The 12,483-nt window shown below is 37.6% G+C and overlaps 2 protein-coding genes across 3 annotated transcripts; both read left to right on the top strand.

The window, feature by feature from the left end:
• Positions 1–231: 231 nt before the first annotated feature.
• LOC306854264 (adapter molecule crk-like) lies at positions 232–4,788 on the top strand. Its single transcript, XM_079392130.1, has 3 exons — positions 232–761; positions 1,258–1,835; positions 2,063–4,788. Exons 1-3 carry the CDS (start codon positions 542–544, stop codon positions 2,198–2,200), a joined length of 936 nt encoding a protein of 311 aa, XP_079248256.1. The 5' UTR covers positions 232–541; the 3' UTR covers positions 2,201–4,788.
• A 325-nt stretch (positions 4,789–5,113) lies between these two features.
• Positions 5,114–11,591, top strand: LOC306854263 (14-3-3 protein epsilon). 2 transcript variants are annotated; one of them, XM_079392129.1, is made up of 7 exons: positions 5,244–5,438; positions 7,117–7,316; positions 7,397–7,503; positions 7,624–7,830; positions 9,201–9,337; positions 9,865–9,904; positions 10,511–11,580. In XM_079392129.1, exons 1-6 carry the CDS (start codon positions 5,375–5,377, stop codon positions 9,870–9,872), a joined length of 723 nt encoding a protein of 240 aa, XP_079248255.1. In that variant the 5' UTR covers positions 5,244–5,374; the 3' UTR covers positions 9,873–9,904; positions 10,511–11,580. The 2 variants fall into 2 exon arrangements, with proteins under 2 accessions (XP_079248254.1, XP_079248255.1); XM_079392128.1 differs by lacking the exon at positions 9,865–9,904 and having other exon boundaries at positions 5,114–5,438; positions 10,511–11,591.
• The last annotated feature ends 892 nt before the right edge of the window (positions 11,592–12,483 follow it).

Raw genomic sequence — 12,483 nt, 5'->3', positions numbered from 1 at the left:
TACAAAGTTAAGTAAAACAAAACCAGATGTGTTCATATAAAACCACAAATTAACTAATAAAAGTAAATAAAATGGTAAAGTCTTTAAATGAAGCTGCAGAATCATACAGGGCTATGGCCTCATTTTCAACATTGACCGCATCGAAATGGCTACCTATGGACGCCGTCTGAATTGATTGTGTTATTGCATCACTTCCGGGAAATAAGGTCAAAAATGGTTTCCCTTGTCCGCCATTTGAAATATTTGAACTTCCTTGTGACAACTTCCAATGTACGTTTTGGTTTACACTGAACAATTATCAGAGGATCTGGGCGAATAGTCGTAGTTTTTGCGCCTCATGCACGTTGGGTTTCCGACGTCGGCTGTTTTCTTACCCGATTGGAACAAAAAAAGCGTAGAAAAGTGTGCGAATGCTGCGCGTATTCGAAACGTGTTCAACAACGGAACGCGGTAAAGTTTTTGCATGAGTTGAACGCTGCTTGCGGATAAGGAGAGGCGAAGGGAAGGCCTGTGAAGCCTGGGCTTTTTTCTTGTGCTAGTCATGGCCGGAAATTTTGATTCGGAGGACCGAGGGAGCTGGTACTGGGGGAGATTAAGCCGGCAAGAGGCGGTTTCGCTGCTCCAAGGGCAGAGGCATGGAGTGTTCCTGGTGCGGGACTCGATCACTATTCCCGGGGACTACGTGCTGTCTGTGTCGGAGAACTCCAAAGTCTCTCATTACATAATAAACAGCATCAGCAGCAATCGCCAGTCCGGACCAGGTAAGCGGTGCATATAAATATACTGCCAACAACGGGACGAATAAGTACTGCTTTAGCAAAAACGCTTAGCAGCTCGACGAGAAACTTGTGTACTTCTGTACTACGAATAGTTCTGCACATTCAGTCTGTTTTTTGCATAATTTTAGTATTACGTCTTAGTTTAGTATTCTCTATAAGATGTTTACACATACAGAAATCTGTTATTTTTCAGTGTAAACCGTGTTTTTGATTCAGTCACTCAGATCATTTAGATATTTTAACATGTAATGGGAACCATATGTGTTTTTATAACAAAACATCCACATTTTTGTTTTTTTTAGAGGCTGTATGCGCAGTAATACTGATTTTTTTAACTATATGTGGTATTTTAAAAAACAGTGTTTACTCAACAACAATTTTAATTATGTCTACCATTTAGTGGATTCTTCATAGATTAAGGTTAAGTAAATGTTGATAGTCCATCCATCCTATGTGCTTTCTCGCTGTCATCCTGCAGGACTCGCTCCTCCTAGGTTCCGTATTGGAGATCAAGAATTTGATGCCTTACCTGCGCTCTTGGAGTTCTATAAGATCCACTACCTGGATACCACCACTCTCATTGAGCCCATCAGCAAAGCCAAGCACTCGTCCTTTATCAGCGTCAATGCAGGAACAGGAGGAGCTCCTCAGAGGCTGGAAGAGGAGTACGTCCGAGCTCTCTTTGACTTCCCCGGCAATGATGATGAGGACCTTCCGTTTCGAAAGGGCGATATTCTAAGAGTTCTGGAGAAGCCGGAGGAGCAGTGGTGGAACGCACAGAATTCAGAAGGCCGTGTCGGCATGATCCCAGTGCCCTATGTGGAGAAGTACCGGCCGGCCTCACCAACATCAGGGGGCCCTGGAGGGTCTGTTGGAGGATCCGGAGCTCACGGCAACTCCGACGGCCACGGTTCTCAGTCTCAACCTCTGCTTGGCGAGCCAGGCCAATATGCCCAGCCGACATCCTTACCCAATTTACAGAATGGTCCGGTTTATGCCAGGGCGATTCAGAAGAGAGTTCCCAATGCCTATGACAAGACTGCTCTAGCTTTGGAGGTAACAAATGTAGCTTTTTTATTGCACGGTATTTTATGTGTAACACAGACACGGATGACTGATTTTGTACATTTTATAATATGTATTTCTATATAGACTTTTGTGAAATAAATCATGTTTTTTTTGGCTTTGGCGCCTCCCAGTGGAATTGTAATTCTCTGTTTAAGTTTGCTGTTTTGTGCATTGCATTAACAAAGTGTTTCCTCCATTTCTGACACTGTTGTTAGGTCGGCGACATGGTGAAGGTGACCAAGATCAATGTAAACGGTCAGTGGGAGGGTGAGTGCAAGGGAAAGCATGGCCATTTTCCCTTTACCCACGTCCGCTTGCTGGACCAGCACAATCCAGAGGACGAACTGAGCTGAGAGAGCAGACTGTCTTCCCTAGCAGCCCTTAGATGTACACTCACTTACGCACACATGCACACACATACACATACACACACACTCCGGCTCCTCACACATCCTCACTACTGCCCTTTACCTGTCCGCCTCGTCATTACCTTGTGCCATTGTGTCTCATGCCAACGTTCTCCGTACCTGCAACAATTCCCTTACTAGATTTTATGCAATAATTGAAGAGATTTACCAAGTAAACACTAAATTCCACACGCAACACCATACACTACAGAGAGAGGAGCATTAGTGTGTGGCTTCTTGAGAACTGAGAAAAGAGGAAGAAGCCTGCTTGGACTTAAAACATGAGCGGTTTGGTGTCTTAACAAGGGACTGTTCCTTTGCTTCTTTGAATGCGGTAGCATACACTACTTAGTGTCCTAGAACACAGCAGCTTTCACACTACAAATCAACTACTACATGAAAATATTCAGAAATGCAGATCAGACATGCTTTGAATAGATTTTAGTCTTTTTCATTGGCTTGTCAGTTGTTACTGGCTCAGCGCCGGTCAATTGTATCATGAAGCGGTTCTTACTGGGGCGGTACATTTATATTAAAAGATGGAGTAGCCCGAATCCTCACCGCATTTAGTTTTATTTATGCACATTTCTAATGTATACAAGATGGGCCATGCATCATTATTCACTACCGCTAACTTTGTTTTACTACATTTTCATTATATACTATCAGGAAATGCTACTTGCTCCTTTCACCATTATTGCTGTACTTGGAAGTATTACACTAAATGCGGATTTGTTGAATGTGTAACCCTAATTTCTAACGATAAACTCAATACGTCAACATAAGATAGACTTAAATGATTTTTTTTGTTTGTTTTTAAATTAAAATCCAACATTGTGACTTCTCCACTTAAAATAACCAATGTGTTTTTGCCAAAACTTCCCTTGCCAAGGTAGAAAATACAATAAGTGGATGTTGTAGCGACTTTCCAAAACTACTTTAATATTAGATAAAGATATTTCAAAAACAACCCAGCTGTCTTTACAATAACACAATGGGATCATATGAAGAGTCACACTAATGTGCAAAGCCTAACCTGATGCCTCAAATGTGTTTTGCTCAATTGATTTTGCACATACGAGTAGCATTTATGATTGGTTTATCTGGCTATTGATTTCTGTTTTAAAACATCAGCCTCCATCATGCCTGTATTATCTATTTCAATGCAGAAATATAGTGCATTTTGTCCTTTAATGCCCAAGTAAGACGTTGCTTTCCTAATTGCCTGCCTTAATTGCAGATTTTTGTCAATGACCAAATCAGCAATGTCTTTAACCTAATTAGTTAATAGCAACATGAGGGGAAAAGTGGAGTATATTTTGTTCCACCTTGCAGAAACGTTTCTTTTAACCAACTTCCATTACTAATGACTGTATTTGGAGAATAGAAATTGAATGTCTGTGGACAAATGTATCAGTTATAACACTAATAGACAGGCTACCAGAACACTATCAAATGTTAATGTTTTTACCCTTTACCTTTGCTTGTTGTCACTTTTAAAAAGAAAAAAGTTGACTAACTTTGTTTGGTAACAATGACAATCACGTGGAACCTCTTCTGTTATGTCACATCTAAATGTTAGAAAGCTATGTCGTGTATGTTTGTAGGTTAGCTTTATGTTGTCAAGATGTGACAGCAAGCCGGCCATGTTATGTAATTGTCACTTAAGTCGTAATTATGAAGGACTTTGATGTTCATGATCGGTCTTATTAACTGTCTTATGTTTCAGTCAGAAATGACCTCGATGAAATTAGATCACTAAAATCAGTCACAAAACAAAGCTGGAGTCTTGTAAGTCTGAACTCGCACCGGTGTCCTGTGAGAATGATTTCACCTCAAAACACCACTTTCGTCTATGACTGAGTTGAAAGAGTATCACAAGTCTTCTCCGTACATTTTAATTGTACCCAAAGTATTATGTTTAGAACCTAAATATCAACACAGTAATTTTGTGAAATTAATCTTGTTATCCTTTGTGCATCCAAGTCTGTCAGAACAGTGTTTTAAGTCACACAAAAAATCCTACGTTTTTGTTCGTTTTATTCCTGTACATGAAATAAAGTTGACCCCTATAGTAATGCTACTCAAAACTTTTACTTTGCCTCTGTCACTATTTTCATGCCTTTGTATTTATTACTCTATTGAGAGCATCGACATGATGGAAAGGATTTGTTTAATTATTCTATTATAGTACTATTTTTTTCTTTATATCATTTTCTTTTATATAATGTCCAGAGTTATTAATTTTAATGAGCCAATCTGTTTGCAAATTTTTACCAGAAAGTGATATATCATTACCATTTCACAATTACTTCGTTAGTTTTTTAAACTGAAACAGCACACCATTTAATTTGTATATTGTGTAATTAAGAAATATTTGTTAAAAAAAAAGTGTAGACCCAAATAAAATGCAATTTAAAGTAACACCTTAAATGTTTTTGAATTTAGTATTTTATTTTCAACATGTTCGATTGAAGCAATCAAGTGTAATCATGTTATGTTGACTTCTGTTGAACACAAAATAAAATATTTTGAAGAACATTCGTTACCAACATTCTTCAAAATATTTTCCATTGGCTTTATTGTATGGACAAGAAACAAGGACTTTTCTCAGAATATCTTGTATGCTGATAAATTATGAGTAAATTACAGAATTTACAAATGAAAGTTATTTCAGGTGAACGTTTTAATAAATTCAAAATAATTGTATTCTAATGTGTTAGACTGGGTCTAGACTTTTTTCTTTAAACATATTTCTCACAGAATAGAACGAGATGAGGGTAAATGTTCTTTTTGAATGAACCGTCCCTTTAAATTCAAATGTTTCCAGTGATTTTTTACAGAATATCGCTGCCAGTAATACACAATGTTTAGGTTACACAAAAGGCACATAGCATTCACTGTCTGTTCAAATGAAGAGGGTTAAAAAAAATGCAACATTCGTGTGGGAGAGAGGGAGTGTGTGGAGATGCTCTGAGTGAAAGTTCCCGGATGAAGGTGTAACGCCATCTTTACTCCACCATTCAAGCTGCAGCTGTTGCTCGCGTAGGGGCCTGCCGGTTAACTCACACCTCCTTTACTCCCAATCTCACAAAACACGCTCGCCGCGCGCTGTCCAACATGGGTGACCGGGAGGATTTGGTGTACCAAGCCAAACTCGCCGAGCAGGCGGAGAGATATGATGGTAAGAGACACTGAGAGGTAACGGGAACGTTATTTTTACAAAGCGAGTGCTCATGCAGGCTAACTGACGGTCGGGTTAGCTGGCTTAATTCGCGGTTAAACCAAGCGAACACCTTCTGAATTACAAACCGATCTCCGTTTACTTTTTAAAAACGTTGTTTCGTTTATTTGTACAGTCCGTTAATTCTGTCGATGTGATATTGGGGTGGCATATGAAGATGGAGACGTTTATTGAGGAGACAAAATGGCGGAGAGTTAGTGGGTGAGGCAAGCTGTTGCTAGCCATGGCGGAGGGGGTGGCTGCGGTCTTCAAGCCTCATGTAGGCGAAGAACGGCTCAAATATTAGTTAACACCTGTCTTAATCGACCCAATTAACCGTAATAAAGAGTTATTTCTGCATGAGGTCCTCCCTTTTCTGCGTTTACCCCCGCAGCACATTACAAGAGACCGTGGCAGTGTCTCAAACCCTTTTGAGTTGCCTAACGTTACTTAAGACAGCATTTTTGCTATCACGGGCGCTTTGCGTTTTGATACCCAAAAATGCTGTCTAGCCATGTACCTCACTAGGTTTTGAGACTCAGCCGTTGTACAGTAACGCAAAGCAATAAATGCTTAGTAAGCTGAGATGCTGTAGCTTTGCAGTGATATTTCATTTCAGACTGTCGAGAAGTGGCTCGCTGGCTTGTGGTATTCAAGATTTTAACGATATCCTAAACCAGCAGCTATGATTGTGCCTTGTTGGTAATTTATTGTCTAGTTTAGTCACCCATTAACCTATGTTAAGTATCTAGGGTTTTCAGTCAACACTTGAAAGTATGCTGCAAGTATGTAACTTAGTGTGCAAGAATGATGATTAACTAAGGATATGCACAGTGTTTTGTGATTTGTAACTGTAAGTTACTGGCAACCCAAGGCGAATGCAAATAAATGTGAGGTTGTTAATAATGTTTAGCCTCTCTTATTTGAGTAAATAAATAATACATACCCCATGGAGTGCAACTGTGGCCACCTACTTTTTCAGTGGTCTCGGTTTCAGAAGTATTCTTCTCATAGGAAGCCATGAATCAAACCAACCAGTTATGAGGTGAATCACAACATTATAAACATTGGTTTGAAGCACAAATGTATTTGAGAATCGGAAGAACGGTATGAGACATAATAGCTTTAATGAGGGAAAGAACTACAATCCCATGAAGCTTTGTGAGTGACAGTAGAAACAATGCAGAAATATAAAGATGTTGATTTATTTCTAGAAACAGTAAGTTTATTGCATAATATGCTTGCAAATTTTTAAGTAGTTTGCTATATTTGCAGGTCTTTGTATGAGTGGGCGGGCACTTAAGAGTTCTTTTGGTTTTTGCTTGTGATTGGTGGAGATTTCTCTGCAGAATTATGGGTAATGTAGTTATTCCACCAGAAATTCTGCTGATAAACACTATTATTTACAAAATATATGTATTCTGGCTGATGGCTTCAACAAAAGCATGTACCATCAATTAACAACCAGAGTTTATAAGTTACCTGTGAAGAAAATGAATTGTGTTTTTACTTTTGGAACCCAACTGTACTTCTGACTGAGTGAAAATGTTATATTTAAGATATGGTTGTGTCTTGTATTCTGTTGTAAGTAAATCCAGTCAGCAAAATATCCATTCACACTCATTTAAAATTTTTCCAGAAATGGTCGACTCCATGAAGAAGGTGGCTGGGATGGATGTGGAGCTAACGGTTGAAGAGAGAAACCTGCTCTCGGTGGCCTACAAGAACGTTATTGGGGCAAGAAGAGCATCCTGGAGGATAATCAGTAGTATCGAGCAGAAAGAGGAGAATAAGGGTGGAGAGGACAAATTGAAAATGATTCGGGAATATAGACAAACGGTAAGACATGTTCTAACAAAAGTTCATTCACTTAACTAGAATTAGTTTTACGCTTTTAAACTTTGAATTTTCATGTCCAGGTTGAGACTGAATTGAAATCAATCTGCAATGACATCCTTGATGTATTGGACAAACACCTAATCCCAGCTGCAAATTCAGGAGAGTCCAAGGTCTTCTACTACAAAATGTATGAAAGCCATGAGTTTTTTTTTCTGTGAATCTAAGGATGAATCGTATGTGACATAATGAGGTCACGGCTTTATTTATACATGTTTTAAACAGACCTTTTCTCCCTTTGATGCATCAGGAAGGGTGATTACCACAGGTATCTCGCAGAGTTTGCCACAGGAAACGACAGGAAGGAGGCTGCAGAAAACAGTTTGGTTGCTTACAAAGCTGCTAGTGATATTGCAATGACAGACCTTCAGCCTACACACCCCATTCGCTTGGGTCTGGCTCTTAACTTCTCTGTATTCTACTATGAAATCCTCAACTCTCCCGACCGTGCATGCAGGTTTGTTTTACTTTTACTTACTTACTTTTGTCATTTAGCAGACGCTTTTGTCCAAAGCGACTTACAAATAAATTTGTAAATAAAAATAATAATTTTAGTAATTAAAAAAATTCTTCTTTGTGTTTTGGGGCTTTTCAAATGTCTTAACATGAAGTACAACAGACAGTTACAGTTTTGTAAATGTCTATCTATTAGGGATGAGACGATACACCTACCTCCCGATTCGATACTATCACGATACTTAGGTGCTGATATATGTATTGCGATTATTTTATTTTTTTTAGGAATTTTGATTCTTCAAGTATTGCGATTCGATATTGTTGTGTGTTGCGATTTGTTTTTAACTCTAGACCATGGGAAAAAGTTGAATGATACACTTAATATACAGACTGTCACAATAAAAAAAAAAACACACATCTTAGCAGTCACTATTGCAATTCCATATTACAATTTATTGTGATTTTTGCTTATTAAAGGCTAGAAAATGGAAAATAGTTGATTATACCCTTAAAAGAGACTGTATATGATGAGTCATATTAACAAAAACAATGCATCACGTCTTTTCTAAACTTTTATTTTAGGAGCATACACATACACTGTGTATATTTAAAGTACCAAAACCCTGAACTTGCACGTGAATATAATAGTCAAATGTTCAACACAATGAGCAGAAAAAATACTTTCTGAAATAAAATAGTGATATGTTACTTATACCGGTTTAGTCATGTTTTCCAAGCAGTGTGTAAAATCCAAAGTGTTTCCACACCTGGGATTCAAAACGTGAAGGTGCAGAAAGAATTCTGGAAGAGGTTTGATCCTCTGCCTCCGTCATTGTTTTGATTTCTCGCGCCGGCTTTAAACTTATATGACGTCATCTAATGCAGCAGCACTGCGCACGCAGAACGATCGTTGTATGACATCAAAGCACCACGAGAGCTACAGAGAACAGACAGCATGCTTTCGAATCGCTCTCGCAGTACTTTGATGTCATACATCATCTGCGCGATGCTGCTCCAAGTCGAACGCACTTATACATTTCGCCCTCTGTTGGAATTACAAAGCGCTAACTTCCCCCCCACCACCTCTTAGGAAAAATCAAATAATGAAATAAAAATAGATTCTGAGGTAAACCAATCGATTTTTAAATTAAGAAGAATCGTGATAATTAGGTGAATTTTTTTTTTTTCCTCCCACCCCTACTATCTATCATATTCTTATATTACATTTGTATGAATGTGGGATATGTTAATTATAACAAGCTTTTTATAAGTGTTTGGTTACTTGTCAGTCCAAGATGGTATTTAATGCAGTGTATTCCTGTTCACTTGTATGCGGAAACTTAAGTTTATGTACCTGGCTGTTGATTTTAGGTTGGCAAAGGCGGCATTTGACGATGCTATTGCTGAACTGGACACATTGAGTGAAGAAAGCTACAAGGACTCCACACTCATCATGCAATTGTTACGTGATAACCTGACACTATGGACTTCAGATATGCAGGGAGACGGTAAGACAGATCATCGCAATTTCAGATGCTAAGCCTGACAAACATGTCTTTTCAAACCCATTGGTACATGGTGACATCCTCAAAAGCTCCTCTACAAACCAAAGCTATTTTTAGAGCGATTGTTTCAGAGTGTCCCGATTTAGGACTTGTGAGGCATAGTTTCCAACCATCTCTAATATCTGCCTTTAAAAGTGTTAAAATAGAGGGCTCTGGCTACTTTGGCAGTGGAAATTACTTTTCAAATGCATCCACCAGAAATTAAATCATTTTCTTAATATAATGTGGCTTTAATGTTGTTTAATTAAGCATAAATATTTTATAGATCTAATGTAGTGTATTCAGTATATCAATCTGAAATTTTCATTCATACCCCAAAAGTGAATTTGTTTTTAAAAGCTCTCACGTCATTTCTGTGCAAAACCAGCAGTATAATCTTTCTCTACTACATTTCATGTCATCTTGTAATGTTTCCAGACTCATGCCGTCCAACTTAACCCATCTTGCCTTTTTTCATCCCCACTATTTAGATTCCTAAAGGAAAATGTTAATTGCCCACAAACTTTATTTGTAAGTGCGGCCACTTTTCCAGCTCTTGCCCTTTTGTCCACAAATTGCATCATCACTCACCCGTTTGAAAGCATTGTGTTGCGATCTTTGTAGCCACCAGAGTGCTATATGTGCAGCATGTCTGAAACAAACCGTTTCTGCATGATCACTGCCAGATCCTCAGTGTCCAACTGGAATGGCTGTGTTGTACAAATATATTAGAATTTGGAAAAATCTGGTATGTTTTACTAAGAAATGTATAGTAAAGGTGTCTAAGGGTATTATCCTTTGCTTTGGGAATTGAATTGCGTGTGAAAGTTAAATGGCCACATGAGATAACACTGCATTCAAATTAGATTCAAGCCAGGTTTTAGTTTTTTTAAAGCTTGAAAGTTACTCTATTTATATAACATAAATTAATTTAATTTTTCTCACCGCATGTGTTCAGTTCTTCACTATTGATTTGATTTTTGCTTTTTATAGCTTTTTATTTGGCAAACTTGTAATGCACAGATCTTGCAAGGGTTGCAAACTTGATGTGCAACAATGTACAAATCACATGCGGATTGTCAAGGGACACAACTGTGTTAGGATGCAATAACAATGGCTTTGTTTCTCTGTGCACAGGTGAGGAACAGAATAAAGAGGCGCTGCAAGATGTGGAGGATGAAAACCAATGAGACAACACAGCCAATATGAGACTCCACCCCCCTCCCCCTCCCCTTCCCCAGACCCCACTCACAAAGGGAGCCACCGAGCCCAACCTTATGAGTGGCACTCAACAGCTTGATGCCTCCAGTTTTCTCTCCCTTTGTTTGATTTTTAATATTATTCTGTTTTATTAGCCCTTAAATTGAAATAAAATATACCACTCATGAAAAAAACTTCAATTATGATTTTTGAATGGTCAGAACTTAAAGATTTCTTGGAGTATTTTTTCTTTTTTGTCCTGGTACAACATTTTTCCTTTTTTTAATGTTTATTTTCTTTATTTCTCAACATTTTTATCAGTTGCTGGATATATTTTGAGTTTTTCTTAATGTAATTACAGAAATTAACTTTTATTACTATTACTGATATGTCTACTATTAGTGGTTTGAGCTGTAATATTTCTGTGTTAGTGCAATTATAAAATGCAGTTAAAGAAAACAATTAAACCTTTAAAAGGGCAAGTCTAAACAAAGTGCTCTTTTTGTTCATTTAGTTTTTCAGAGAAAGTCAAAGCAAATTTCTTGATATCCATGTGGAGCAAAATGCTTAACATCACCAAGTAGTAGTTATGTAGTAACATTTACCACTGGTCTGGACTGTAATTTGTGCTAAAATACTGTATTGCTCACATAGGTTGATGATGGTGAGTAGATGGATGGCTGCAGCTCGATAAAACTGAAGGAGCCTTGTTGCTGCTTTTAGAAATAAGACAAATGCAGGTCTCCATTTGGCTCAAAAAGAAAAAAAAGCACTAATAAAGTTGATTTTAAGACTGCATGAGTTACATGAAATAGTCTATTTTTCTTCTTCCCCCCTGAATCTACATAATGCATATAATTTCTTCTGTACTTTGTTAACTTGAAACTAGTTTGTACTACTGGATATCTGACTGGAACCACAGACATAGAATCTGTATTACAATGAAACAGCATGGAATTAACTATTAACATAAATAAAACTGCCTCAAGTAAAATATTTAACCACCTCTTCTGCACTCAAAATGTTTTCCTTTCTCCTTTATCTCTACATTTTATGTGCTTTTCCTTCATGAAACAAAATGGTTGCCAGTGAAGCATTTACCTTGCTAAGTTTCTTCTGGCAAGTAGGACTTGAACCGTCAGATGTTATGTTTTCTCAGTCCCAGATGTTTTGCTTTAGTATTTGCAAGGATTCTGTCAATTGAAGATTAGATTATATTTAAAGAATGTGTATTCATTTAGATTCTACTATAACTAACATTCAACAAAGTATTTAGTGCACTAAGAAAATTGTGAACTCTCATCTCAGTGCAGGTTAACCGGGAATTTGGCCTGGGCCCTGTCGTGGAATAGGGCCCACTAAGGCCCTCTGTAGCAGTGATTCACAAGCAGGAGGCCTTAAGATTATTTAAAATAAGATGTTTATTATTTTAATTCACCCCTTCAACAATGTTTTTGAAGAACCGCTGTTCCTAAGGTCCTGGAAAACCTGGCTATATCAGGATACATGGATATTAAATGTGATTTCTAAATCTGGAAAAGTCGTGTACTGAATATAAAATATTTTAATAGGTTATTTAAAACAAAACATAGTCTTTATGCAGAAAACCAGAAATGACTGGTAATGTCATGTTAATTTAATGGTTAAAAATATTAAATTCATTGATTATAAAGAGGATGCCTGGAGAATATTTGAATTTGAACTTGTTTAAATCTATGAACCATCCTAGCGCTGAAAACAAAACTTTGTCATTACAGAAGAATCTATTACCCAACACTGGTCACCGGTCTATTTCTATTTACTTCTGCTATAATGATGACAAAGCTGCTCTTTTTCAAACGTGTTATTATTAATTAAAAATGGAGGTTTAAAGGGGCCCATGCATAAAATCTTATATTCAGTTAATGCTC

This window comes from Barbus barbus (assembly GCF_936440315.1).
Source record: "Barbus barbus genome assembly, chromosome: 34".
Classification (NCBI taxonomy): Eukaryota; Metazoa; Chordata; class Actinopteri; order Cypriniformes; family Cyprinidae; genus Barbus; species Barbus barbus.
The sequence above is the reverse complement of the archived record's forward strand: the minus strand, read 5'-3'. Positions and strand labels throughout refer to the sequence as shown.

What these genes read in the sequence shown, in the direction of transcription:
- LOC306854264 (XM_079392130.1), top strand. Translation starts at nt 542, where the DNA reads ATGGCCGGAAATTTTGATTCGGAGGACCGAGGGAGCTGGTACTGGGGG. An exon ending in CAATCGCCAGTCCGGACCAG is followed by an intron (nt 762 to 1,257) that starts GTAAGCGGTGCA and finishes GTCATCCTGCAG; the next exon opens with GACTCGCTCCTCCTAGGTTC. An exon ending in AGACTGCTCTAGCTTTGGAG is followed by an intron (nt 1,836 to 2,062) that starts GTAACAAATGTA and finishes CACTGTTGTTAG; the next exon opens with GTCGGCGACATGGTGAAGGT.
- LOC306854263 (XM_079392128.1), top strand. Translation starts at nt 5,375, where the DNA reads ATGGGTGACCGGGAGGATTTGGTGTACCAAGCCAAACTCGCCGAGCAG. An exon ending in TTCGGGAATATAGACAAACG is followed by an intron (nt 7,317 to 7,396) that starts GTAAGACATGTT and finishes TTTCATGTCCAG; the next exon opens with GTTGAGACTGAATTGAAATC. An exon ending in TTCAGATATGCAGGGAGACG is followed by an intron (nt 9,338 to 10,510) that starts GTAAGACAGATC and finishes CTCTGTGCACAG; the next exon opens with GTGAGGAACAGAATAAAGAG.